We start from the raw sequence: 25654 nt of genomic DNA on the forward strand, positions 1-25654 counted from the left end.
AGGACCGTGGTAAAACTTCACAAGACCTAGCTCAATTTGAGTACAGAGACCTACTGCCCGATCCAGACTTAAATATTTTGATTTAATAAAAATATTTTTAAATGAAATGAATACAGAGACAAAAATAGCCAAAATTCCACGCACGACGCACCACGTTTCGGTCAAACGGGGCTACCGTGGTCGCCGGGAATATGGTGTAAACCTAGCATTATATGACCTTTGCTCTTAATGGGACATTAATTAATACAGTAACCAATTTGGCCAGAAACATCCTAGGGGGAAGGGGAACAGAACTTATATTAATTTTGGCTCTGACCCCCGGGGGCAGGAGGGGCGGGGCCCAATAGGGGAAATAGAGGTAAATCCTATAAATCGCTACTTGTCCTAGAGTTCTGCATGGATTGAAACCAAATTTGGTCAGAAACATCCTTGGGGGAAGGGAATAGAACTTGTATAAATTTTGGCTCTGACCCCCTGGGGGCAGGAGGGGCGGGGCCCAATAGGGAAATAGAGGTAAATCCTATAAATCGCATTTGCCCTAGTGTTCTGCTTGGATTTTAACCAAATTTGGCCCAGAAACATCCTTGGGGTTAACAGAATTCCTATATTTTTTGGCTCTGACCTCCTTGAGCAGAAAGAGTGGGGCCCAATAGGGGAATTAGAGGTAAATATTCAAATTCCTTCAGAAAAGAAACAATGAACCTTACTAGGCATTACAAACCAGGTGAGCGATACAGGCCCTCTGGGCCTCTTTTTATGTTATGGAGGTAAAATGCATCTTTGGTATTTCAGTTCAACACAAGGATGAATCTCAAGGAATGCAAGGATCAGATATAAAACCAGTTGGAGATGTGGTAAGTAACTTAATCCTTAATATATATAATGTGGGCACTTAAAACAGGCCTGGAAGCTGTGTGCCTGAATAGAGTGCATAATACAATATCAAACATTCATTCGAATGAAACGACATCAACGCTTAGCCTGATTGTACGTTTCATTCATTAGTAATTTTATTATATTTCATTTATAAATATTTTAGGATGATTTTAAGAGGCAACCTTTTGAAATCGTTTTATCATAATTCGCCAGAAAACTGGTTAGTAACTAACATTCTTAGCGAAAAGTACTATCAGGGAGAACTCATTAACTGATTCGAACTTGACAATATCAAAACAAAATGTTCACTCACAATGCATTACAAAATACATTAATGACAACGTATATAAGTACAGTGTAAATCACAAAACGAAAATAATTAAATTTTGCTTGTAACATTTTAATTTGCTTAAAAATATGTTATCGGCCCATAACGTAAACACTGACGTCGCCGTTTATAACGTCATATTTGATTGGTTGATACGGTAATGCAATAATAACCAAGTGAAAATAGTTAATCACTTAAATGGTATTACATCAATTTTCTTTTGTTACTATGGAGATTTTTTATCTACTATTGTAAGCAAAGGGAGACTACCCAATTTTTGTTATGGGTAAGCTGTATCTGTCTCATTATAAAAAAATAGAAAAAGCTGGGTTTACTCTTACACTTTAAAAAGAGAGAGAAAATTAGAAACAAATTGAACTTTATCATGGATTTAATTCAATAGGAAATAAAGCAAAATATCTTTTTTATGTATGAATTTAAGACTTACACATGTTTTTATGGATCGATACACTATAGAAATCTGATATGCAAATATCTGAATTTGGATTTGGACATGTATTGATATATCACATGTTGTAATATTACATATGATTGAATAAAAAAAGTATATGAGAAAAAAGTGGTATTACATATAAAAATATTAAATTAAAAGAACTAACTTTAATTACAAATGTATTTTGATGTTATGGTGACGTAACACACACATTTAAGTGTGCCCTCACCAGTCGTAATTTGTTGATAGTACACTCCGATTTCTGTGTCATATCCATTACATAGAATATATATGTAAGATATACATAAACGTGTATTGCAAAAACAAGATCATATATATATATATATATATATATATATATATATATATATATATAATAACCTTACCATATTCCAATTTATAATTATTTGATATTATGAAAGCACACAAAAAAAACAAAAAAAACAGAGATCCGGAAAAACAAAGGTGTATTTTCATTCACAAAAACCGTCACCTAATTCAATACCAAGATAGAGTAAATATTTCAATTAAAGTTATATGTGCCGTATTCTCACAAATCAAGATGATCTTTTAATATGTTATTCAGCACCAAAAATTACTAACTTTTTGAAAATTACAGTGCTTTCAATGCATAGGTTTTAATTTTACATGTACAAATAAGAGCTGAAAATGATTTTTGGCAGTACTGCCAAAAATCAGTTATTTACATTAATAGTGATGTGAAATGAGTACATACGGTCAGACCATGAAGCCAAATTGTGGTCAACAATATCATTACACATTTTTACAATGTTTTCAGTCATTGTAAAGTGACTTCTTATATGTTTTCATTTAAACATGTTTAAGGCATAAAAAACAGCAATTTTACAGTACAAAATTTCTGTGTTATAACTAACGTTTATAAGTCATCTGAAGCCATTTAAATGATTTTTACAGCTTTATTCATCAAACCTTCTGGTTTTTAATAAATTAATGATGAAACAATAGCATGTCAAATTTATCGCCCAGTTACGGCACATATAACTTTAACTGAAGAGGATAGAATTTTAAGATATTGTATTTGATTTCTGTCGTTAGCAAGAGGATAATACACCAGCTCCCGTGCAACGAAGTATCGCGGCGTTACCGTCCCAGGATGAAATCTTCGGTAAGTATTGATTCGCTGCTATATTCGAGCTACAGAAAATAAAAATGCATGTAATGCTTGGGAGAATTAAATGTGATTTGCTGATTGTATTTCATGACACGATTTGTAGCAATATATGATAGAATAAAAATAGTCTATCAAATACTGAAATAATACCCCCAGCTGCATTCTTACTTATTTATTATTTTCCATTTTATTCTTGGGTTCGTGGGTATATTCAAGTTTGCAATTATCGGAGGTTGCCGTTGGGTAGCTTATCGAAATTGGGAATGGACCGGGAATCATACGATCAGTGATGAAAAAAGTATTAAACCATTCTGATGCGGACGAGCATATATACAGTATTTATCTGCGCCTCTCCAGAGGGCACAGGACACACCCAATCTATCAGGAAATAACGTTATTTTTTGTTTTATTTATTTTTGCTTGCTTCTGTATGTTATTGTCGATAGTGACAGATAAGTTATTTCGATCCTCAGGCAATATGGAGGAATTGAAAAAGAAACATGACCAAAGAATTGGAGAATACCAAAAGATAGAAGAAATGAACAAAGCTCGTGTTGCCCAAGGATTGGAGGAGAAACTGGCTCAGAGAAGGCAACGGAGAATGGAACAAAGAGCGTCCTGATTGGTCAATAATTACATATTCAAATTAAATGAGATTTATAACTGTTAAATGGAACATTATTGAAAGGAATACTTGTAAAGGATTTTCATGCTGTGGAGATGTAATACAAATCTCTGTGAATATTCTACTATTATAGATATTCGCTTTAAAATTTCGAATTCATTGAGCGTTTTGAGTAGATTTTGTTTCTCGTGTAATATTTTGAAATCTATGTGGAGTCATGGATTACAAATTGGATGGTCTTCTCTCTTTCTAATGACGACACTATATTATATTCACAGGAGATATATTGTTTTTAGATATGGAATTATCTTTCTCTAATAAATACGCAAACTATTCTTATCTTTCTGCTGAACTTTTGATCATAACACAAATCGTTCCGAATGAACTTTCCAGCTTTAATATTTGACATCCATATGATAACTGCAATACAAACCATAGTTGATTTAAAGGTCATGTTTCACCGAAATTATAACTATGAAGATTCCATACGGACTCCTTATAGAAAGAGATTGATGAATTTGTTTTGTGTTAAATGTTTCGTGTAATGTGAAATTTCAGTAGTGCTTTAGATTCTAACAAAGTAATGTTTTCTTTCTAGATACTATATTTATATGATGCTTGTGATATACTTCAAACTTTACGAAATATACAAACTGAAATCTATGTAGGATCAATGTTGTTAAAGGTACAGTTCAAATGAATTCGTTTTTAACTCCATGTACCTGGGGATTATATTAGCACGAAAACATTGTTTTTAAAGCGTATCCATGACCAGTAAATGGGAATTTGAGCCACCGCAAATAAAGAACCATGGCTTTGTATTGAATACAATGGTATTGTTGTTATAAACAAAGTAGCTGAATGGAGTTTTTTCCTACAATTTGTATGTGTTTTTGACAATTCTTCAAATGACCGATTCGTAATAGATAGATATAACAGTAGAAATTAGCTGCGTCCTTATTCACAGAATTGACTACATCATAGTTGTTGAGTATTGTTTCATTTTGTTTAGTGTAGGGTAAATCATAATATACTATATAGAGATAATTAGAACTCTAACTTGATATCGCGACAAAACAATCGATATTTGATTGGTTTTATTTATTTTTTCTACTTAATATTTGTTTCTTGTTATTATTTGTAATTACATATGTTTATACTTGTTCAAATGTAATACTGTTATTGTATATCTACCGTCCATAACTAGTTCTGGGTGACGAGTTTGAATCCCACGTGTGGTATGTGACAGGGTATGTTACAGGGGCTGACCACTGGTTCACGGTTTTTCTCCGGGAACTCCTGCTTTTCTCCACCTGTAAGCCCTGTTCGTCCTTACAAGACCATGATGGCTCATAGGAGGTTTATCTAATCAATCCAAAGCAAAACCGTAATTAGCCTCTTATTGATAAATAGGGTAACTTGAGACATTGTTGTAACTAGTATTTGTGCCCTGCCTTATCGAAACACATGAAAGATAGATCCCGATTTTACAGTAAGTTTCTTCAACAAGCGCTTACAAAAATAGTCTTAAGGTACCGATGATGGTTGGTATATAAAGAGCGGCTATGGAATATGATTTTTTTTAAACCGAGTTAAGTCATTTATATGCCACGAGCCTTTAGGCGAGTGGCGTATTGAATCATTTAACAAATTTTATACCACGAGGGTAAGATTCTATTTATCACATAACTACTATTTATGTAAATATAGACGTGTAAATATAGACGAAACTTTCAAGTTCGTGTCTATATAATAGTGGCGAAATCAGGCTCTAATTTGACGTTCCCGTCCTCCGAGACAATCGCGTGAAGTCATATTTTTATGATAACGTCATTATTACATGTGACGTCACAATAGTGTTATTACACACGTGTCTTATGATATTTATGACATTGGCGTATGACATGACTGATTGTGTCAACTATGAGATAAATATAGGTTGTGTTTTTATATGGTAGACTTTACACCATGCTCAATATTGTACACTTACTTATTGTAGCGGGAATCTTAATGTCGTCGCTAAACAAGCAGTGTGATGATCATAGTTCCTGTATGACGTCACCATATAGTAACTACTTACAATGCTAATTCATCATTGCGCTACATGTAACTTGATCAAAATTGGTCTTAAATTAAACTTTGATTGCACCAATAAGTACGGTTACATTACAAATTTTATATCATGTGATACTTTACAAGATTTCTTATTTTAGAAAACCATAACATTTTTAAAGTTTAATATACATTCAATTTTCCAGTATTTCTTATGTATGTAGTAATGTTTGTTTACACTTTGCATTGTGATCAGATCGTAAAGTAGTTTATTTTTCTCTGTGGTTTTGATATAATTGTAATGTACAACCAAAATAAAATACCTTCAACGCTGTTGTTTAACCTTACTTGTTGTATTATACATAATGTGACGCTACCCAAATTGGAACACTTTTTAAGATAATTGTGAAAAAAAATCTTACGTATGCATAAAATCAGATTTTTATCTTAACTTTCCACAAATAGATGCCTTCAGTTATGATTTCATGATTTGTTTGCTTGTTAGCAGAGCATATATTTTGAAATAGAGAGCTTGAAGCATGCAAGTGTAACGACTTGTTTCGCTACGACCGTAGTCATTAGCGTAGAGCAAGAATGATACAATTAATTTGTTTTGCTCTGGGTTCGACTGCCGCGTTAGCTTGCAGATTCCTATGTCTCGCTACAATATTCAAAGGTACTAGTGAATATTTAACAGTTTATTAATATTTAACATGTGTAAAGGTGACAACAAGAAAATACCCGCGTGGCTCAGTGGGAAGTAGTGTGTAATGGACAGTTTTGCTGCTAATATTCTTACGTTTTCGCTATCAGAATTAACTCCTACCCATCAATGAAAGACCGAGCACGTGGCGCTACACACCGGGCCGATTATCGATAGTTTAACCTCCAATTTCACAAACACCGTTCTCTAGCGAAGATTCTCAAAATATCTCCTTAACGGTTAACCCCGAAACTCAACACAGGAGGCCCCCACTCTTTTCCAGCCTACCAACGGCTCTCAACAAAAGAGTGAAGACTTTTAAATACATGCCAAGTCCGACATTGCACAATTTCACAAGTATTTCAACCTCAAAAATATAGCAAAAATATCGACTGACAGCGAAAAATACACACACAGTAATGTTAATGCATTTCCATACTATACGATAACAGCAAATTAGGGAAAGGATGGGCGACAAATATATAAAAATTACATAGGATTCAAAAACACAACCCTCACCTCTCAAGGCCCGGTAGAAAACTGAAAGCCTCGGCGCAGTCCCGAGATCTCGTGCACAGCAAATTCCCGCCAAAGTCCCGGTTAATATAATTTCCGGAAAATATAGCAACGAAGCGCACCACAGCAGCTTCGTTACACAAGGTCTAGCCCTGTGTTTCAGCAGGTTCAAGTACCCAAAATGGGACACCTCCTAAATATAGTTTGATAAAAAATGTATAGGCATCATAAACAAATGTTTAAATTCATATATTTACATTTTCGTTTTTTCTTTGCTTTATAACTTTACCAACTGCGAAATCGTTTACACTTGCGTAAACGCAGTGGTTGCCGCGCAAGAATACACACACCGGAAAACTGACTTTCGCAAGTAATGCGAATGCGCATCCGGTTAGGCCTATTGTTTCTGTATGAAACATCTTCAATAGATTGCATGTATGGATGTTATGTAAATCTTAAATTATAAATCAGCAAATGAAAAGTTAACAAATATTGTGTAAATGGGATGAAAAAAGATAAACTATATTTTGTGTACTCTCTGAATTTGACAACAATTCCCGCCAAATTGAAGCCAGCTGTTCCGGGATTCCATCAATTGACCGGCTATTCCAACGATCGTATAACATTGGAAAAACTGAGTTTTATTTTATTTAAACACTTAATTTGAATGAAATGGTCAATCGAAATGTAAATATAAGGAATATTTTTAGCTCACCTGGCCCGAAGGGCCGGTGAGCTTATGTCATGGCGCGGCGTCCGTCGTCCGTCGTCCGTCGTCCGTCCGTCGTCCGTCGTCCGTCTGTCCGTCAACATTTCCTTTAAATCGCTACTAGTCATAGAGTTCTGCATGGATTGTAACCAAATTTGGCCACAAACATCCTTGGGGGAAGGGGAACAGAACTTGTATAAAGTTTGGCTCTGACCCCCCGGGGGCAGGAGGGGCGGGGCCCAATAGGGGAAATAGAGGTAAATCCTATAAATTGCTACTTGTCCTAGAGTTCTGCATGGATTTTAACCAAATTTAGCTACAAACATCCTTGGGGGAAGGGGAACAGAACTTGTATAAAGTTTGGCTCTGACCCCCCGGGGGCAGGAGGGGCGGGGCCCAATAGGGGAAATAGAGGTAAATCCTATAAATCGCTACTTGTCCTAGAGTTCTGCATGGATTGTAACCAAATTTGGCCACAAACATCCTTGGGGGAAGGGGAACAGAACTTGTATAAAGTTTGGCTCTGACCCCCCCCCCCCCCCCCCCGGGGCAGGAGGGGCGGGGCCCAATAGGGGAAATAGAGGTAAATCCTATAAATCGCTACTTGTCCTAGAGTTCTGCATGGATTGTAACCAAATTTGGCCACAAACATCCTTGGGGGAAGGGAAACAGAACTTGTATAAAGTTTGGCTCTGACCCCCCGGGGGCAGGAGGGGTGGGGCCCAATAGGGGAAATAGAGGTAAATCCTATAAATTGCTACTTGTCCTAGAGTTCTGCATGGATTGTAACCAAATTTGGCCACAAACATCCTTGGGGGAAGGGGAAGAGAACTTGTATAAAGTTTGGCTCTGACCCCCCGGGGGCAGGAGGGGCGGGGCCCAATAGGGGAAATAGAGGTAAATCCTATAAATCGCTACTTGTCCTAGAGTTCTGCATGGATTGTAACCAAATTTGGCCACAATCATCCTTGGGGGAAGGGGAACAGAACTTGTACAAAGTTTGGCTTTGACTCCTCGGGGCAGGAGGGGCGGGGCCCAATAGGGGAAATAGAGGTAAATCCTATAAATCGCTACTTGTTCTAGAGTTCTGCATGGATTGTAACCAAATTTGGCCACAAACATCCTTGGGGGAAGGGGAACAGAACTTGTATAAAGTTTGGCTCTGACCCCCCGGGAGCAGGAGGGGCGGGGCCCAATAGGGAAAATAGAGGTAAATCCTATAAATTGCTACTTGTCCTAGAGTTCTGCATGGATTGTAACCAAATTTGGCCACAAACATCCTTGGGGGAAGGGGAACAGAACTTGTATAAAGTTTGGCTCTGACCCCCGGGGGCAGGAGGGGCGGGGCCCAATAGGGGAAATAGAGGTAAATCCTATAAATCGCTAACAATCCTAGAGTTCTGCATGGATTGTAACCAAATTTGGCCACAAACATCTTTGGGGGAAGGGGAACAGAACTTGTATAAGGTTTGGCTCTGACCCCCCCGGGGCAGGAGGGGCGGGGCCCAATAGGGGAAATAGAGGTAAATCCTATAAATCACTACTTGTCCTAGAGTTCTGCATGGATTGTAACCAAATTTGGCCACAAACATCCTTGGGGGAAGGGGAACAGAACTTGTATAAAGTTTGGCTCTGACCCCCCGGGGGCAGGAGGGGCGGGGCCCAATAGGGGAAATAGAGGTAAATCCTATAAATCGCTACTTGTCCTAGAGTTCTTCATGAATTGTAACCAAATTTGGCCACAAACATCCTTGGGGGAAGGGGAACAGAACTTGTACAAAGTTTGGCTTTGACCCCTCGGGGGCAGGAGGGGCGGGGCCCAATAGGGGAAATAGAGGTAAATCTTATAAATTGCTACTTGTCCTAGCGTTCTGCATAGATTGTGGCCAAATTTGGCCACAAACATCCATGGGGAAAGGGGAACAGAACTTGTATAAATGTTGGCTCTGACCCCCCGGGGGCAGGATGGGTAGGGCCCAGTAGGGGAATTTGAGGTAAATATTCGAATTCCTTCAGAAAAGAAGCAATGAACCTGTATTTAGAACATTAATTGTTATTACAAACCAGGTAAGCGATACAGGCCCTCTGGGCCTCTTGTTTATTGTTTGTTGTTTACTGGTGTGTAAACTGCATTTTTTGTACAGATATTTCAACATGACGCGCTGACGCGAGTGGCATATTAGATTATTTAACGATTAAGATAAATTTCATATCACATAATCACGAGTGTAAGATTTTGTTTATCACATAACGTTTATTAATAGAAATATAAGTAAAACTTGAAATTTCGTCTCTATATAAAACCCTAAATATCTTACTCGGATGTAGCGTTTCCGACTTCTGAGACAATCATGCGGCGTCATATACAAATCATGACGTCAAAACTACCTGTGAAATCATTATGGTGTTCTACAAAATGAGGATTAGGATATTTTTGATATGGCTGGACGGGCAGTTATGTGATAAGGAGCTTTATGCATTTTGGGTGAAACCCATGGAATTAGTTTTGCAATATATGGTCTAGAGACCTGGTATAGGGCCTGAAGCATGCTGGGGTAAGGAGTTTGTCCAATTCATGACCTTGACCTTTATTTAATGTAACAGTATTTTAAACTGCTAAAATAATTTAAACTATTTTCTAAAAATAATTTAAATGTTTAAGAGGCCTAGATATATCATATAAGACCTGTAGAATGTTCAAATGAAAGCCTTGACCATCATGCAAGGTCACAGGGGTCAAATAGGCTTTTTTCATAGATATTATATATTTATATAGAATGCTGGGATTAAAGACGCAAAGCCTTCCCACAGATGATACAGCGTTCAAACATTTTTACAGCGAGACACATCTTCCATGACCAAGAACAGGAGAATGTCCTTAATACCTTGTTCCATAGATACTGTGGAGATGTAGCTTAGCTTTTGAATCTTGTCGGAGGAAACCTCGTAATCTCGTTTGTCTCTTTCTTCACCTGAATTGGATCCGGTGATTTTACATCCGGACACCTTGCTTTGTATAGTACGTGCAGCATGCGACTTTGTCATATTCATCTTTTCATCACCAACATCGTACGCCTGCTCTTTCATCGCATCAAAATTAGAAAGAGCAAATAAAAATGCACGGGCAGCGTCCTACACATGTATAAATAGATATAATATCTTGTACCTTTTAAAAATATACTTAGTGATATTTAAATAAGTATATTTAGTGTGGTAATGCTGTAACCCTTCGTGTATGACTATGTATCTATATCGGTGTATCTACTCGTATATCGATTAAAATTTGAAAGCGACCGCACGGATTGAAAAAAAAAAATGTTTGTCTGTTTTGCTTATTATCTCAATACTTTGATCTTTTATAAAATCAAAAATAAATTCTGTCTATCACATGTTGAAACGAATTACGGTATAGAAATAAATAAATGTATCACAATTAATTCGGTTAGCAACACACAACACAATGTTTGTAATGATCAATCATCGGTGTGTACGTACGTCAAGCATCATATCCTTCAAGGATTAATTTAATTGTTACGTATAATTTCATTTTACAGTTATCTTAGGATTAGGGTTAGGGTTAGGGTTATTAAAACTTATTCATTGTTGAACTCAAAAAAATAATCAAAAAAAAATCCAAAACTTTCTGTGTTGATTTTCTTTCATACAATTTAATTGCACATAGATACATCCAGTTAGAGCATAAATTAGAGTATTTGAAACATCGAATTTCACACTTTTAGTTATTTACATTCGAGCCAGAGCTATTGTACGATTAACCTCCCTCAACAGTAATCATAAAAATAGCTAATCGACTTTTCCTTTGACCGTGATAGCACATCAGTTATAGCACAGCTATAAGCCACAGACTATTATAACGTCACTTCCGGTTTAGGGCTAGAAAATATGCATAATCGGGCGGTCAGAAAATTTGACCTCAATATCGACGGCTTACAGGTAATTTCGGTCGCGCGCGACACGGACAGGTTTCTTCACGTGTTAATGAAGCTATTTCCAGCATAAATTGAAATTATCATTTTTGACTGCACAAATCCTTTAAAGACATCAAAAAGTGTCACCTTGTACCATCTTCTAAATGAATCGGTATCATAGTTGTGCCTAGGTAGCCAGCGCCACGCGTAACCAACACGTGACCTTTACTGCCATCGGCTGCAGATGCAAAATGTGACGCCTTAGTTTCTGTAAGATAAAATATATTTACATCAAATGAAGTTCAATTTGGTTGCAAACATCGGTGTGTACGTACGTCAAGCATCATATCCTTGATGCTTAATCAAGGATTTATTTAATTGTTACGTATAATTTAATAAGTTTAGCTGTACATGTATCTGGTCATTCTGAATCTGAACCATTCACGTACCTCGTATCAGTTTTGTGTCGGACAGCTGCCCAGGTGGGTCAGCGCTTTGCCCCATATCACATTAATATTCACACAATATAATATATTTTCGGAATGGATTTCTGAAAACCAAATTATAGACAAAATGTCACTTTTTGTGTAAGAAAACCTTTAAGTAAGTTTTCATATAATTGCAATCAAATCGATATGTTGTCAGTGATGCAATTAATTCTGTTATGTTTCTGTTATAGTGCTATCGTGACCTTGATCAAATTATTCATGGTAATGTAGTATTCTGAGTAAATACTGTCTTAAAATGATTTATGCTGTGGATGATTATGTACGATGTACAAGATACCAAAAAATACATTAACGTTTATCAGCACAAAATATCATCTGAATTTCTGCTGATGTTCGCCTTCTGAAATGCGATAATTCCCCGATCTGTGTCATTTTATCAACTTGGTTTTGCATTTCAAGTACATGTTGTGTGTCCTCGTTGAAGTTAAAGGTTCAATATGTATAGAATAGATCTTTAACATGGTAAAACATTAAAAACACACAGGAGTATTGTGACAACACGATGTTTTGTCAGTGTATGCAGTTAAATCTATTTATGATAAGGATTATCACTTACGGTTGATAGATAGATAGATGCTACTACTGATACTGATTACTTACGAATGTCTGTTTATTGTGTAAAGATGTCAAGTAATCGATGTATTGGAAGCACGTGTTTTCTGCTACGGGCGCAGCCATTATGTTATGACAGCTGCGGAGCTAGCCGATAGCTTATAATTAGTATTTCGTATTTTGTATTACTAGAGCTTCCGGTTGTTGCAGACGATGTTTTTGAATGTGTGATGTGAAGGAAAAGTGAGTTATTAGAGTTATCTTACGTGTATTAATGTTTATAGAAGATAAACATTGTTTTTGTATCGGATTATTGATGTTGGTTAGAGATTTATCCAGCGAGTGATCCAGCAATTTCCAGCGAATCCAGCGATCGCTTCACGTGCTTATATTTCTATAGATGATGTGATATTTGAATTGAACCCAGTCAGTCTGCGTCTGTCCTGTGTGTCTGAGGTCGGTTGTTCCCATCCATGTTGTGTTTGGCTTGTTTCATTGGATAACTCCTACTACACATACAGTCAAGGCTTACGATTTAAACTTTTTGGGATTTAGTGTAATGTGTTTTTGTTAGTGGTCTTGTTGATTTGTTAGTGTTGATAGGCGCAATAGAGATACTCGTAAGAGGGTGTTTTGCCTCTAGGTATCCTGGAGCTTTTGTAAATGTTTTGTGTAAATTAAGTTATACAATGTAGATTCAAACGCGTGTGATGAGGGTAAGGCATTTAAGGGTCTATTTCAGCTTCATTAATTAGGGCCTCTAGAAATTGGTGAGTACATGCAGACGCTGGGCCTTCAAAACCGATTGTCCGAAGGAATCAGCACTCTGGTTATCCAGTTATACGGGTTAACGCGTATCATCTGTTATTGGGCTTAATATTTAATGTCCATTGGATGTTGAAAGAATTCTCGCTAACAAGAACGGTAAAACGAGGGAGTTGGATGTACGTGTGATAATGAGCCCTGGCATGAATCTGGAATCTTGAGTATGTTTGGAGATGGTGAAATATTGCTGATATTGTGAACCTTTATTTTATGTGTCTTATTAATAAATGTCTAAGTTTGTACCTGTATTTTGGAATCCTGGTTGTTTCTTATAGGATTTTATAACTATTCAGGTGAAACCATGGTGAAACTAAGTCGTCAATGGTTAGGGTAGTTAGTCAAGAGTCTTCTACCCCTAAAAATGCTTGTGTGGCGGTAGTCGCGCTACCACTGGTTATTTTCAAGTCGGTTCAGGATATAGAGTCCTGACCACTTGACCGTCACATAGTATTTTTGGTGGCAGCGGTGGTCGTCCCCGCCAGTATTTAGAGGCATTTTGTATCATAGTATTTTTGGTGGTAGCGGTTGTCGTCCCCGCCGGTGTTTGGGTTTTTTGTATCATATTTTTGATGATAGTGGTGGTCGTCCCACACAGTATTTAAGCTTTGGTATAATCATATTTTTGGTCATAGCGGTAGTCGCCCCTGCCAGGATATGTATACTCAGTACAAGTATGTGCAGATTCTAGTATTTTTGGTGTATTTTAATTATTTTTTTTTGTGATACCTGTAGACGTCTACGGTCTAGACAACATATGGTTTATATCAATAGGTATATAGATCTACTGTACTAATCAACCTTTTAGTGTGAAAGTATTTATTTTTGTATATGTTTATGGAGAAGGTACATGATTTTTTTAATGTATCGGTAGTATGTATATGCCTATGGAAGTTATAAGTAATGCTTATCGACATGTATATATGTGTAAGCCTTATGCGTCATTATCATTCTGACAATTGAGGCCTGTCAAATGGTGTGATATAATTTACATATTGGTAATACATAAGTCCATTTTTTATGTGGAGTTGGTTTTCTGTGAAGAAATTATGAAGAAAATGTGAACCAACTATACATGTATTTTGGGACAGCTATGTGGTTATAAAGCAGTGATGTACTTTGTAGTTAAACCTGCATTAAGTGATGTAGAGCTGATGGCCACAGTTTTACATTTTACTTATATGCTGCGGAGGTTTATATAGACTGCTGGTGTATAACAAGTGTTTATTATTTTTTCTACAAACTGAAGAGAAGTCATGAGAAATATAGAGAAGATGTAAATTGGAAATATGTGAAGAGAAGTTATGTGAGACATAGATATTTAGAAGTTTTGTGGATATTGAGGTTCTGGGAAATGAGAAGACAGAACTTGAATTTGTGGTTTTTTCTTGAGAATATGAGATTTTTGAGAAATAGAGGAAGTTATATCATCAGCATTAACTGTTGATATGTGATGATGTACAATATTTTTTATATGGACTAATGGTGGAAAGTGGAAATGTGAAGATTTTTGTGATTTGTTGTTTAAAAAATTATGGAATGTCAAATATTATGATTAGCCAGATATGTGATTGAGGTCCACATATTTTGAGTTAATAGCTGATATGTATCGCTCTAACTGTAAAGTGCTAATGAGGTTTAGGCTCTTGGCAGATTATTTTGATACAGACACCATGTATTTTCTAAGGCAAATGTGAAATGTCAAAAAAGGACAAATTTCAGTAGAAAGATTTCTTAGTCCGCAATGTTGTCTTGTTTATTTATTTAGATACTGGATGTTGATGTAACAGGCCAGCCATTGGGTGATAGAAATGAGACATCCGAGAGCTGACATATGATTGGATTGTTGAGACATAGATCCTGAATTTGAAGTATTACCTAGACAAAGAAGTAGATTGTTTATCAAAGACTGGATGTATGTTATATGAGAAGTCACATTAGAAGATTTTAGAAGATTCATTACATTTATTTGTATATTTCCACATACTAGTGTGTTTTCACTGGCAAAGTGTGTTATATAAATTTCCTTATATCAGCATTGGCACGTGCTGGTAAAGAGGGGTATCAAACTTCCATACACTAGTGTGTTTCACTAGTAAGTGGGTAAATTTCCTCAAATCAGTATTGGCACGTACTGCTGAAGAGTGGTATATTTCCATAAAGCTGGTGTGTTTCACTAGTGAAATGGTGTAAATTTGGACAAACTTTGTTTTCAGTGTCCTAAACAATTCCACTGAATTGGCAGTGAGCAACGAAGTCCTTGAAGATGCCTGGGAGAAGATCCAGACAATCCAGAAGACAACCTGACCCATTTACAGATATTTCTGATGAAGAAAATGTTGCTGTAGCTGACATTACAACTGATGAAGATCATGGGACAGCAGGGATTGCTCTTTCTCACAAACCTAAAGAAATTAATACTGAAGATACAGGGAATGAAGAAGGTTTAGCATTGAACCAGACCTTGAAGTGTTTGGCAGAAACCATAATGGCCATGCAGTCCACATTTGAAACCAGTTTGACAGCTATTAAAATGGCAGTGACAGGAATGCATGAAACTTTGAAGACCCAAGGATACATTTCCAGGGAATTGGATCATCCTAGAGGGAGGAGTCCGAGAAGATCTGCCACAACTTCCCGATATCGAACTTAAAGCGAAGCTAGCTCATTTTATGCAGATGAAGAGGGAAGGGGAAATGGTAATTCCAGATATTCTACAGACTCTGATTCGGAGAGTGGATATGTCTATGGTTCCAGATCAGGAAGGAATACCAACACTAGACTTCCACCTTTCACAGATAAAGAGACTTGGAAGACATGATTTAGCAGGTTCGAGACTGTAGCCGACAGATGTAGATGGGGACACGAGGAACGTCTGGATCAGCTATTACCTAGACTACAGGGGAAAGCTGGAGACTATGTGTTTGATCAACTTACTAAACGGGAGCGTAACAACTATAAAACACTGGTACGAGAACTTAATAACAGATACAGAGTGATTGAGTCATCGTAAACCTATGCAGACTATTTAGCAGAAGAAATCAGAAACCTAGTGATTCTGTAGAGGAATATGCAGCCGAACTGAAGAGACTGTATGATAAAGCTCATAAAAGGAGAGATACATATACTAGGACTGAAGATTTACTCAGAAAATTCTTCGATGGTGTATACAATGAAAAGGCAAGTTTTGAAGTCGAATTTCATAAAGATCCAAAGGACATTGATGAAGCTGTATTCCATGTTGTGAATTATATAGAAACGAAGAGAATGCCTAATCGTAGAGTAGAAGATGATGATCAAAATGCCAGAAAGATGAGAAAAGTTGAAGTTGAACAATGCTCAGATGCAAGTGAAGATGAATGGCAGGACGAGGACTTTTTCAAGAACCATAACTCAGTCAGGGCTGTGAATACTGTAAAATAAGGAGAAGAGTAAACAGAGAACTTAAGTCAGTAATGAAAGTCAGAGTGCTGAGGGAGATGATGATGAAATGAAGGATATATTGGTGAAGGCATGTGAACAAATTACGAGTAGGATGAACAAGATGCCCAGAAATTTAGATGACAGAAGATGTTACTCCTGTAATGAAGTTAAACATATTTCCCGTAATTGCCCATTGAGAAACCAGTCTCATGATTGTAATATGGATGGTCAAAGATTAGGAGGTCAAGGAAATTCCATGTATGGACAGCAATGGTACCGAGGGAGAAATGACTTTAGTCATTCCAGGAACTTTTCTTTTGGACAACATGCATATGGTAGAACCTTTGGTACACATAACTCCACTGGAGAGAAAACTGCTGCTACTGGTTGGATTCCTACAAGAAAGAACAATTTTGGTGGTAAAACGACTTTTAATGGAAATGTATGAGGCTCTTGAACTTTTACATCAACTGTGAATTGAAATTGATAACTGCACTGTTAAAATAATTGCCAAGTTTTAGTAATAATAATTACCTGTATTGATGAAGTGATAGTGAGATACATGTATACAATGTAGCAATGATTTGTATTGTTTTCTTCATCAGTTTCAGTTAAAATTAGGACTCATTTGTAATTTTGTGTAGTCCTATAAATGCAATATAGGTTTTACGTCTAATATGCCAGTGCTTTACTCCTAGCTACATCTAATTTTTTGTTATGTTTTCGTGTTCATTGGGACATTGAACACGTTAAGAGAGGGGTAATGTGACAACACGATTGTTTTGTCAGTGTATGCAGTTAAATCTATTAAAGATAACGGATGTATCACTTTACGGTTGATAGATAGATAGATGCTACTAACTGATACTAGATTACTTACGATGTAATGTTTATTGTGTAAAGATGTCAAGTAATCGGATGTAATTGAAGCACATGATTTTCTGCTACCGTTGCGCAGCCAATATTGGTTAAGACAGATGCTGCGGCAGCTAGCACGCACTCAGCTCTATACATTAGTTTCGTATTTTGTAATTTACTAGTGCTTTCGGTTGTTGCAGACAATGTTATTTGAAACGTGTGGATGTGAAGGAAAAGTGTGAGTATATATAGAGTTTAATCTTACGCTGTATAAAATGTTATTAGAAGATAAACAATAGTGTTTGTATGATTATTGATGTATTGGTAAATTTTTAGAAGATTATCCTGCGAGTGATCTCAGCAATTTCCAGCGAATTCCAGCGATCGCTATCACGTGCTTATATTCTATAGATGACGTGATCATTTGAAACCAGTCAGTCTGCGTCTGTCTGTGTCCGAGGTCGGTTGTTTGTTGTTGTTAGTGTGTAGCGATGGACAGAGAGGTGATTTCCTCAGTTCCTGAGCTTGTAATGTTTGTGTATCATGTTACATGTAGTTTATATGTGTGGGGATGGATTTATGGGATTATTCATGTTAATTTTAGGAATTTATTTGGTACTGAGAAGCTGGAAATACTTTGTAAAGATGCATCTGTTACTGTTACGTTAGGTTCAGCTGTTATTGGATTATATTTATTTATTGATGTGAAGACTAGATTGTAATGAAGATGTCAATAGATAGTTGGAATGGAATCTTGAGTATGTTTGGAGATGGTGAAATATTGCTGATATTGTGAACCTTTATTTTATGTGTCTTATTAATAAATGTCTAAGTTTGTACCTGTATTTTGGAATCCTGGTTGTTTCTTATAGGATTTATAACTATTCAGGTGAAACCATGGTGTGTAACTAAGTCGTCAATGGTTAGGGTAGTTAGGCAAGAGTCTTCTACCCCTAAAAATGCTTGTGTGGCGGTAGTCGCGCTACCACTGTTATTTTCAAGTCGGTTCAGGATATAGAGTCCTGACCACTTGACCGTCACAGTATGACCATATATGACACACGTTATGGCCTTACTGCTGATATGGGTACATGTAGCCTAAACTAGAATTGCAAAATAGCAAAATATTAGGTAAGTTAATGACGAATTTATTGATCTTTAAAAGCATGCTTAATGAAAATTATACTGCATTTAGATTCATATAAATCATTGTCTCTTGTGGTATTAATTTTATTTATTTCTTTTATCTTTTTAAAGACATTTCATATAAATGCTTAGCTGCAATATTGTGGCTCAAACGACTTTAAGATAGAGAATGATATCGTCTTTAGATCTACAATTGGTACCTAAATATTTAATCATAGAAAATATCAAATTCACAGCGAGACATTATTTGCCTTATGTATACATGTAGAGGTGACTTTGAAGGGAATGTATACGACAAGTCTACAAAATGTGAATTTGACTTCTTGTGAGCGGTACAGTAGATATTAAGAATAGTAGCTATGTTTGTTTTGGACTTAAAAAACATATGATGTTAATGCTTGGTATAGTAGGCCGTGTACGTATATTCGTTCTTATCAGCTATACAACAAATAAATACTACTCAAAATTTGCCAAGGATCACATCTAAAATTTTAGGTAAAATTTGGTGGAAATGGAAAATGTTATTTCCCTTCAATATAGTTGTACACATGCATGTAAAACGTCTCTATGTATCGTGTGTCAGTCACTTATCAAGTCATCGACACGCGCGTACAAGTGTATACCTTTATGATAGCGTACATAGTGAATGCCACATAATTGCGTTTTTGTAAAAAAAAAATACTTTTTTTTTTGATTTCTTGACTGTTGTAAATATGTTTCTCTACACAATGTATTTTGTAAAAAAACTAATAAAGTTTGAAGTTTGCATTTGTATTAGTGTTTTGACACAGAGCCTGCTCCGACAACACACAAGACATCGTTTAAATGTTTCTGATATGTATAGGGGCATCGGTATGTTACAGTCTGGTAGGTCTCAACGTGATGTAGCCAATGAACTTGGTGTGTCCCAGAGTGTTGTGTCACGCATATGGAATCGGTATCAAACTTTTGGAACTGTTGTTTAGACGACACGCAGGATGTCGGCAACGGATATATTAAAGCGCCAGGACCGATATCTCGTCATTGAAGCACACCAGGCAGGTCTAAGGTCTCGTAGACATGCAGTAAGAACTCCCTTGCCTGGTAGGCACGCTCAGGCTAGACTTACATCGGCCTGCGATCATGCGAGATGGACTATCAGAGACTGGACCCCTGGTGTGTTCATAGACGAGCCCAGATGCTGTATTGACTTCACAGACAGGAGTGCTAGGAAGTGAAGAGTACCAAATGAACGATTTCACACAGCCAACTTCTGGATCGATAACAACACAATCGATATGGCGGCGGGTCTGTGATCGCCTGGGGCGGTATAGGTGTGACGTTTACCGGGTCCGTACCAGTCACAATTAACTGATGATATATACAGTGTCTACAATATCTACTGTTCCTATCAAACTACTCAGTGCAAATACAATATGTATATACAGATACTACACAGCTGGCCTAGCTGTGATCCTGTATACTATCTATCCCTAAATATTTACAGTCAGTGGTGAATTGATAGTATATATAAAACCCGGTGATTTCAACCAAAGGCTACTCAACTTTATTTCTCGATAGATTGAGTATGTCACGCGCGATTTGGAGCCGCGCGGATTAATTTATGATGGTCCAAATCAGAAACTTTTGGTGTTTTCAGTACCGAACGTACGTTCGATGAACATGTACATGTATCAAAATAGGTTTGAACACATGCATGTACGTGTGTAAATACAAAATGTAGAAAAGTTACATTGTTTATGTACTACCGTACCTCTTTGAGCAATGCTTCCGTGCGTATGATAAACAAAACAATGTTGTACAATGTACAGTTTTGCACATTCCGATGACGTCGCAATGTTTACATGTTGTGTGTCGGTGAGTGTGTGAACATGTAGTATACATCTATTTGTATTTTTAACAGCTTTGGTTGTACGCAAATAGATAAGATATGTCAGGACAACATCAGTCTTTGAGTTGGATAAGTTTAACCAAAACGACCTAGCACGACAATGCATTTTTGTTCGTTATCTACTGTGAATCGGTGAGAGTAGGCCTAACATACACATTGAATGTACGTTTGGGTGTTTCGAAATATCAATGAAACTGAATCATACAATTGTAGCTTTACAATACTTGTAAAGCTTGTTTCATGGACCGCTTCGCGGTCCATTCCAAATATCGATACCCTACTCAACTTTATCCTTCGATAGAACCACCAGAAAGAGACTTTAATCCTTAAATATTATAACAAGATCAATCCTAATGATTACTCAGTGCCCCTGAGCGATCATGATAACCTAAGATCAAAATATACAAACAGCATAAACCATACAGATCAGAATAATTATTAAATGATTAGTAACAAATATTGAATGAGCCTTAAGCATATGCGAGTAGTCTCCCCTAACTTGGGTGATTCGATAATCCCTACTCGCACATATATAACAAGACTACGATAAAACTCATATACTATTGTCAATAAGAACCTTTCCCTAATGCCTAACACTACCGAGTACTCAAAATCGCTACAGTACTGCAATTGAGCACTCACGTTTACCGAGTACTCTCAGAGCAATCACCCCAGCAATGATTCACACACAATCATTACATATTACCGAGTACTCTCAATGATTCATGTAAACGTAATCATTCAACGAGCAATCCCAAGGCTCGGTTTTCAAATTACTCTCCAGAGTATTCAGGAACTTCAATCACCGATCTCAACTCTACCGTAAATTATTAACAACTGGCGCATATAGGCAAGCCTTGTTCAGACACATCTATATTTACCTTGTATTACTTCAAGAAAGTGTTCTCGCTTCAACAGTTCGTCCAACAAAAATAAAAACTCGCTGAAACCGCGGCTTTATATACTGCCGGGCAACGACAATAGCGCCATCTATTTACAACAATACTAGGCCCTAGAACGCTTAACACACATAGCTTAACATTACAAGCGTCTACTTGACGGCGAGACTAACAAGCAAACTAGAGCGGACAGCGATTCCGGATAGCATGGTTATACAACCGTAATTCATCAGACTACCCACGCCTCCGAGCAACACGTGTCCTCACGAGCCATTACAGAAATCTAAAAGATATAAAATAGATTCAGGACAAAGGATTTTGTCAGAATGAATTGTTGTGATTTTTCTATACACCACTATGGACATAGTTATGATGGTGTTGTGCTCCCTATATTGTGTCCGCTGGGGAGTTATCGCCCTTCACCGGATGTGAAGATGAAAGAGAACGCGCTGAATTCAGAAGGAGGGCAGCGTTAGTTGTAAAGTGACAGGAACGCGCGTCGGAGACAACGACTCAAGAAGGAGCTGTGTTACCATGAACTGTATGTATACGACATTGCGTGTCTTCGAAATGAACTGAAGGAGGTTGCCTTGTTAACGTCATGAACGTGTGTATCAACTGTGATGTCGGTGTAATACGTGTGGAACTGTGGTGACGGCTGTACATGTGTTTACACCGTGTGGAAATTGGGTCACAGCGCGGGCGGCAATAGACTGTTGGTATAATTATAGTGTTATTGTGTAAACTCGACACCCCCTACTGGCTGGCGACATATTATCGTGAAAAAATAGCGATTTTTCTCGATTTTTTTCTAAACGTTGTATTTAAATTTAGATTTTTAGAGTTGTAAATAAGCTTTAGTCCACAACACTTTAAATAAATAAGCTTTAAGTGAATTTATATGATATTTTACAATAAACACAGCCCTTTGAAAAAAGTCGGTCAAATAGGTTTTCGTGTCATTTTACTGAACATATTATCGTGATTTTTTTCAAAAAAATATTAAAAATAGTTACGTGTGATGGAATAAATTAAATTTGGTATCAACATAAAGATAAACATTTGAACTATTTTTAAAAAAATAATTGATGTAAAAACTGCGTTTCAAACGAGAGAAAACGTGTATTGTTTATAACATGTCAAATCGTTAGATTACGCTGACAGGGGAAATGAAGAGGTCGCCATTTACCAATCTATTTCTGGCAAAATGACAAATATTTCTCACATGTCTGTATAAATTATTAGCATTCTGAATAAATATAAAAGATATTTGAATGATTTCTGATGGTGATTAATTCTTTAAACAATAAAATAGCAAATCAAATCGGCATTGTTTACTACCTTGTATTTTGTCGTCTGGTCAAAAGCGCTTGAGTGACCCAGATAAGCGTTCTTTTCTAAGATTGAATTACCTCCCTTATAACATTAGTTTTTTGAACGCTGTTGTCTGTCATCAGAGGAAGCAGATGATATATAAATCGGGACTATTATCTTAGAATAAAGCCGATATCATGCATTCCCCTGGGCTTATGTTGTACTTGTAAGGTAAGATTTACTGAAATTTGGTATTTTTATGTTAAAAATTAAATTTTCTTCTAAATTTGAAAATATTGTTGGTAATTTTGGTAGGTGTCATCTTTCTAAACACAAAACCGTTTAAAAATCGCATTCAGTGCAACCCGCCAATCAAAATCACGATAATATGTTCTTCACGATAATATGTCGCCAACCAGTATTGTTTCGTTATTATGTCTAATTAAATGTTAAATGTATCTCAACGTCTCTGTCGTCATTTCATAGTCCAGCTTACAAATATCGTCCAATATACCTAACGAAAGATCCCAAAATAAATTAGTCTAGGGATAGGTTGAGCGGAATCGTCTTTGGACGTCGTCTGTTTCGTCTCCGCCCCATAGGAGATTTCAGAAAAGATGGCGATGACGTCACAGAAAGTTTACATCCGGGTCCTCAAAGGTACAAGTCCGGGAGCCGTATATATAGAACATGGTGGATTCCCAGCCGTAGGCCAGGGTCATGTTTGTTTACATTTGATTATGAGCTATGGTACGTCAGTCGTGTGCTATTGGGCCATGCCCAGAGAAAACATACAAAAAATCGGAAGGTGTCACTTTCCTCTACATGATAAATGTCAAAGATAATGACTTAAAGCGAGCGTGGAAAGACCGAATATTGAACACTAGAAAAGATGTCCGCTCTCGGGACGAACTCAACCATGTTGCTATCTGCAGTAGACATTTCAAGGATGGAGACCCATCTAACATCCCTACTATAATTCCAAAGATTCATGGAGGTGAGGTTGTTTGGCCTGAGACAGAGAAGCCACGGCCTAAAGTTATTCGCCGAGCGCTAGATTTTAATGACAGTGCATCGCCGCCATCTTCGCCGCCCGATGTTGAATCCGAGCCTCCGCCATCACTTACGCCTAAATTTAAATCAGAATTACAACAGAAACTGGACCAGATACGCACTGTGATGACAGAAAGTCCCCCTAAAATTGTAAGCATTTTTTGTTTCATGTATATATTTATGTAAATCGAGTCACATGCTGGTTATTTTTAGGTGTACAGTCAGACACCTGTAACCTGTTCAGTCGGTCTAACATAAAAATTGTACTGTAGGCCTAATGTCTGTCGAGACTGGGGTACATTAGGCATAGGCCTAGTATCTAGTTGTTTTTTAAAATACCTTATTTTTATGCACAGTTCTTTTCATCATCGTGTAAGATTGTTTTTAACTATTTGTTTTCCAAAGAATATCTTTTTTTATCAGAAGGAAAGGGTACATTGAGTTACCCTCAAAAATGAGGGGACCTATTTGACATACATAATAATAATAATAACATACACGACTTAATTTAAAAAGCACATTATATTTTTGCATATGCATTAGAGCAAAGAGGGTTCAAACAGAAAAATACTGACAAATTTATTGGTAAGCAATGTATAATTGATTTAAAGGTATTTACTGAACAAAACTAAAAAAAATCAACAGTAGGCACACTTGCAAAAACAAGGTAATATAAGTTTGGAAACCACAATTTTCATAGCTACAGAAGGCCTAATTGATTTTAATTCAACAACAATTAATTTGCAGTGTTTACAACATAAATATAAATATATATATGCAATACAGTTGAGTTGTTTTTTACATCTGATGTAAATCAGTTTATGGGATTGGCATGCATATGAGTTCAAGATTATTTTTGGGAAATTTATACTGCTACTAATTATCTTATTAATAAATTGAACAATGAATTAAATCATGGCATGTATATATAATATATACATGGGACATAATATATGCATGTGTAGATAATTTTACCACTCGTGTACATAGCATTAATTTCTTTATTTACTTTTTATAGGTGAAAGAGATTGAGAAAAGAAAAGCGGATGAGATAAATGAAATGACTCCAGCTGTAAAATCCATTTACAACCAGGTTATGACATCTGCGCACACATCTGTTATGCAATCTCCGCCTCTCAAAAAAAAACTTAAGTTTTTGAAGGAAAAGACTAACAAAGAGCCAGATGGGGTATGTTGAACTTGAACATTTATCAACAGCGATCTGATATAATGATATAAAATGGAGCCAGATTTATATATCATTTTTACAAATATGAATGTTAATATGTTATCATGACTGATTTTGGGAATTTATTTACCCCTAAGTAAATTTCAATCAAGATTACATACCGGTATTCATTCTGAAAATAAAATTGAACATCACCTACACATCATTATATAACAATACATTATTATTTCACAACTTGTTTTTTGTTAGTTCATTTTTTTTAATTTTTTTTTTTAATTGATCATCAGGTTCGACCTCATGTTTCCAAAAGCACGCCAAATGCCAAAGATTCTTTAATACAACATCTTAAAGACCTGCTGGATGTAGAGATGAGACAGAATGCAGATCTCAGACTTCAACTTCATGAGAAAATAAATGGGAATGTGTTTGGTATCGAACAATTTAGATGTTCTCCTTGTGATATTCAGTTTTACACAGGAATGCCAGATTACTTAACTTTCTTGGCCCTATGTGACTTCTTACAACCAGAAAGACACAAAATGCAGTCACTGTACTATGAGCGGAAAGACACAGATAGTGCATATGCTTTAAACCGAGGGAGAGACCCCATTCTCAGTATTCATGAACAACTGTTCTTGTACTATGCAGATTAA

At 36.6% G+C, this 25654-nt stretch overlaps 3 protein-coding genes across 3 annotated transcripts in view; all 3 read left to right on the plus strand.

The window, feature by feature from the left end:
- Positions 1-18354, plus strand: part of LOC138305463 (uncharacterized) — a 124012-nt gene extending 105658 nt beyond the window's left edge. The window contains exon 4 of the transcript XR_011205703.1: positions 17970-18354. The gene's annotated coding sequence lies outside the window, so the exon portion shown is untranslated. The remainder of the gene's footprint in view (positions 1-17969) is intronic.
- Positions 319-12470, plus strand: LOC138305480 (uncharacterized). The gene is made up of 3 exons (XM_069245718.1): positions 319-854; positions 2736-2805; positions 3285-12470. The coding sequence occupies exons 1-3, from the start codon at positions 762-764 to the stop codon at positions 3431-3433; spliced, it is 312 nt and encodes a 103-aa protein (XP_069101819.1). The 5' UTR covers positions 319-761; the 3' UTR covers positions 3434-12470.
- A 3530-nt stretch (positions 18355-21884) lies between the features above and the next one.
- On the plus strand, positions 21885-25654 carry LOC138306599 (uncharacterized). Its single transcript, XM_069247036.1, has 3 exons — positions 21885-23962; positions 24831-25001; positions 25289-25654. The coding sequence occupies exons 1-3, from the start codon at positions 23507-23509 to the stop codon at positions 25652-25654; spliced, it is 993 nt and encodes a 330-aa protein (XP_069103137.1). The 5' UTR covers positions 21885-23506.

The sequence above is a fragment of the Argopecten irradians genome, chromosome 13 (genome assembly GCF_041381155.1).
Source record: "Argopecten irradians isolate NY chromosome 13, Ai_NY, whole genome shotgun sequence".
NCBI classification, from domain to species: domain Eukaryota; kingdom Metazoa; phylum Mollusca; class Bivalvia; order Pectinida; family Pectinidae; genus Argopecten; species Argopecten irradians.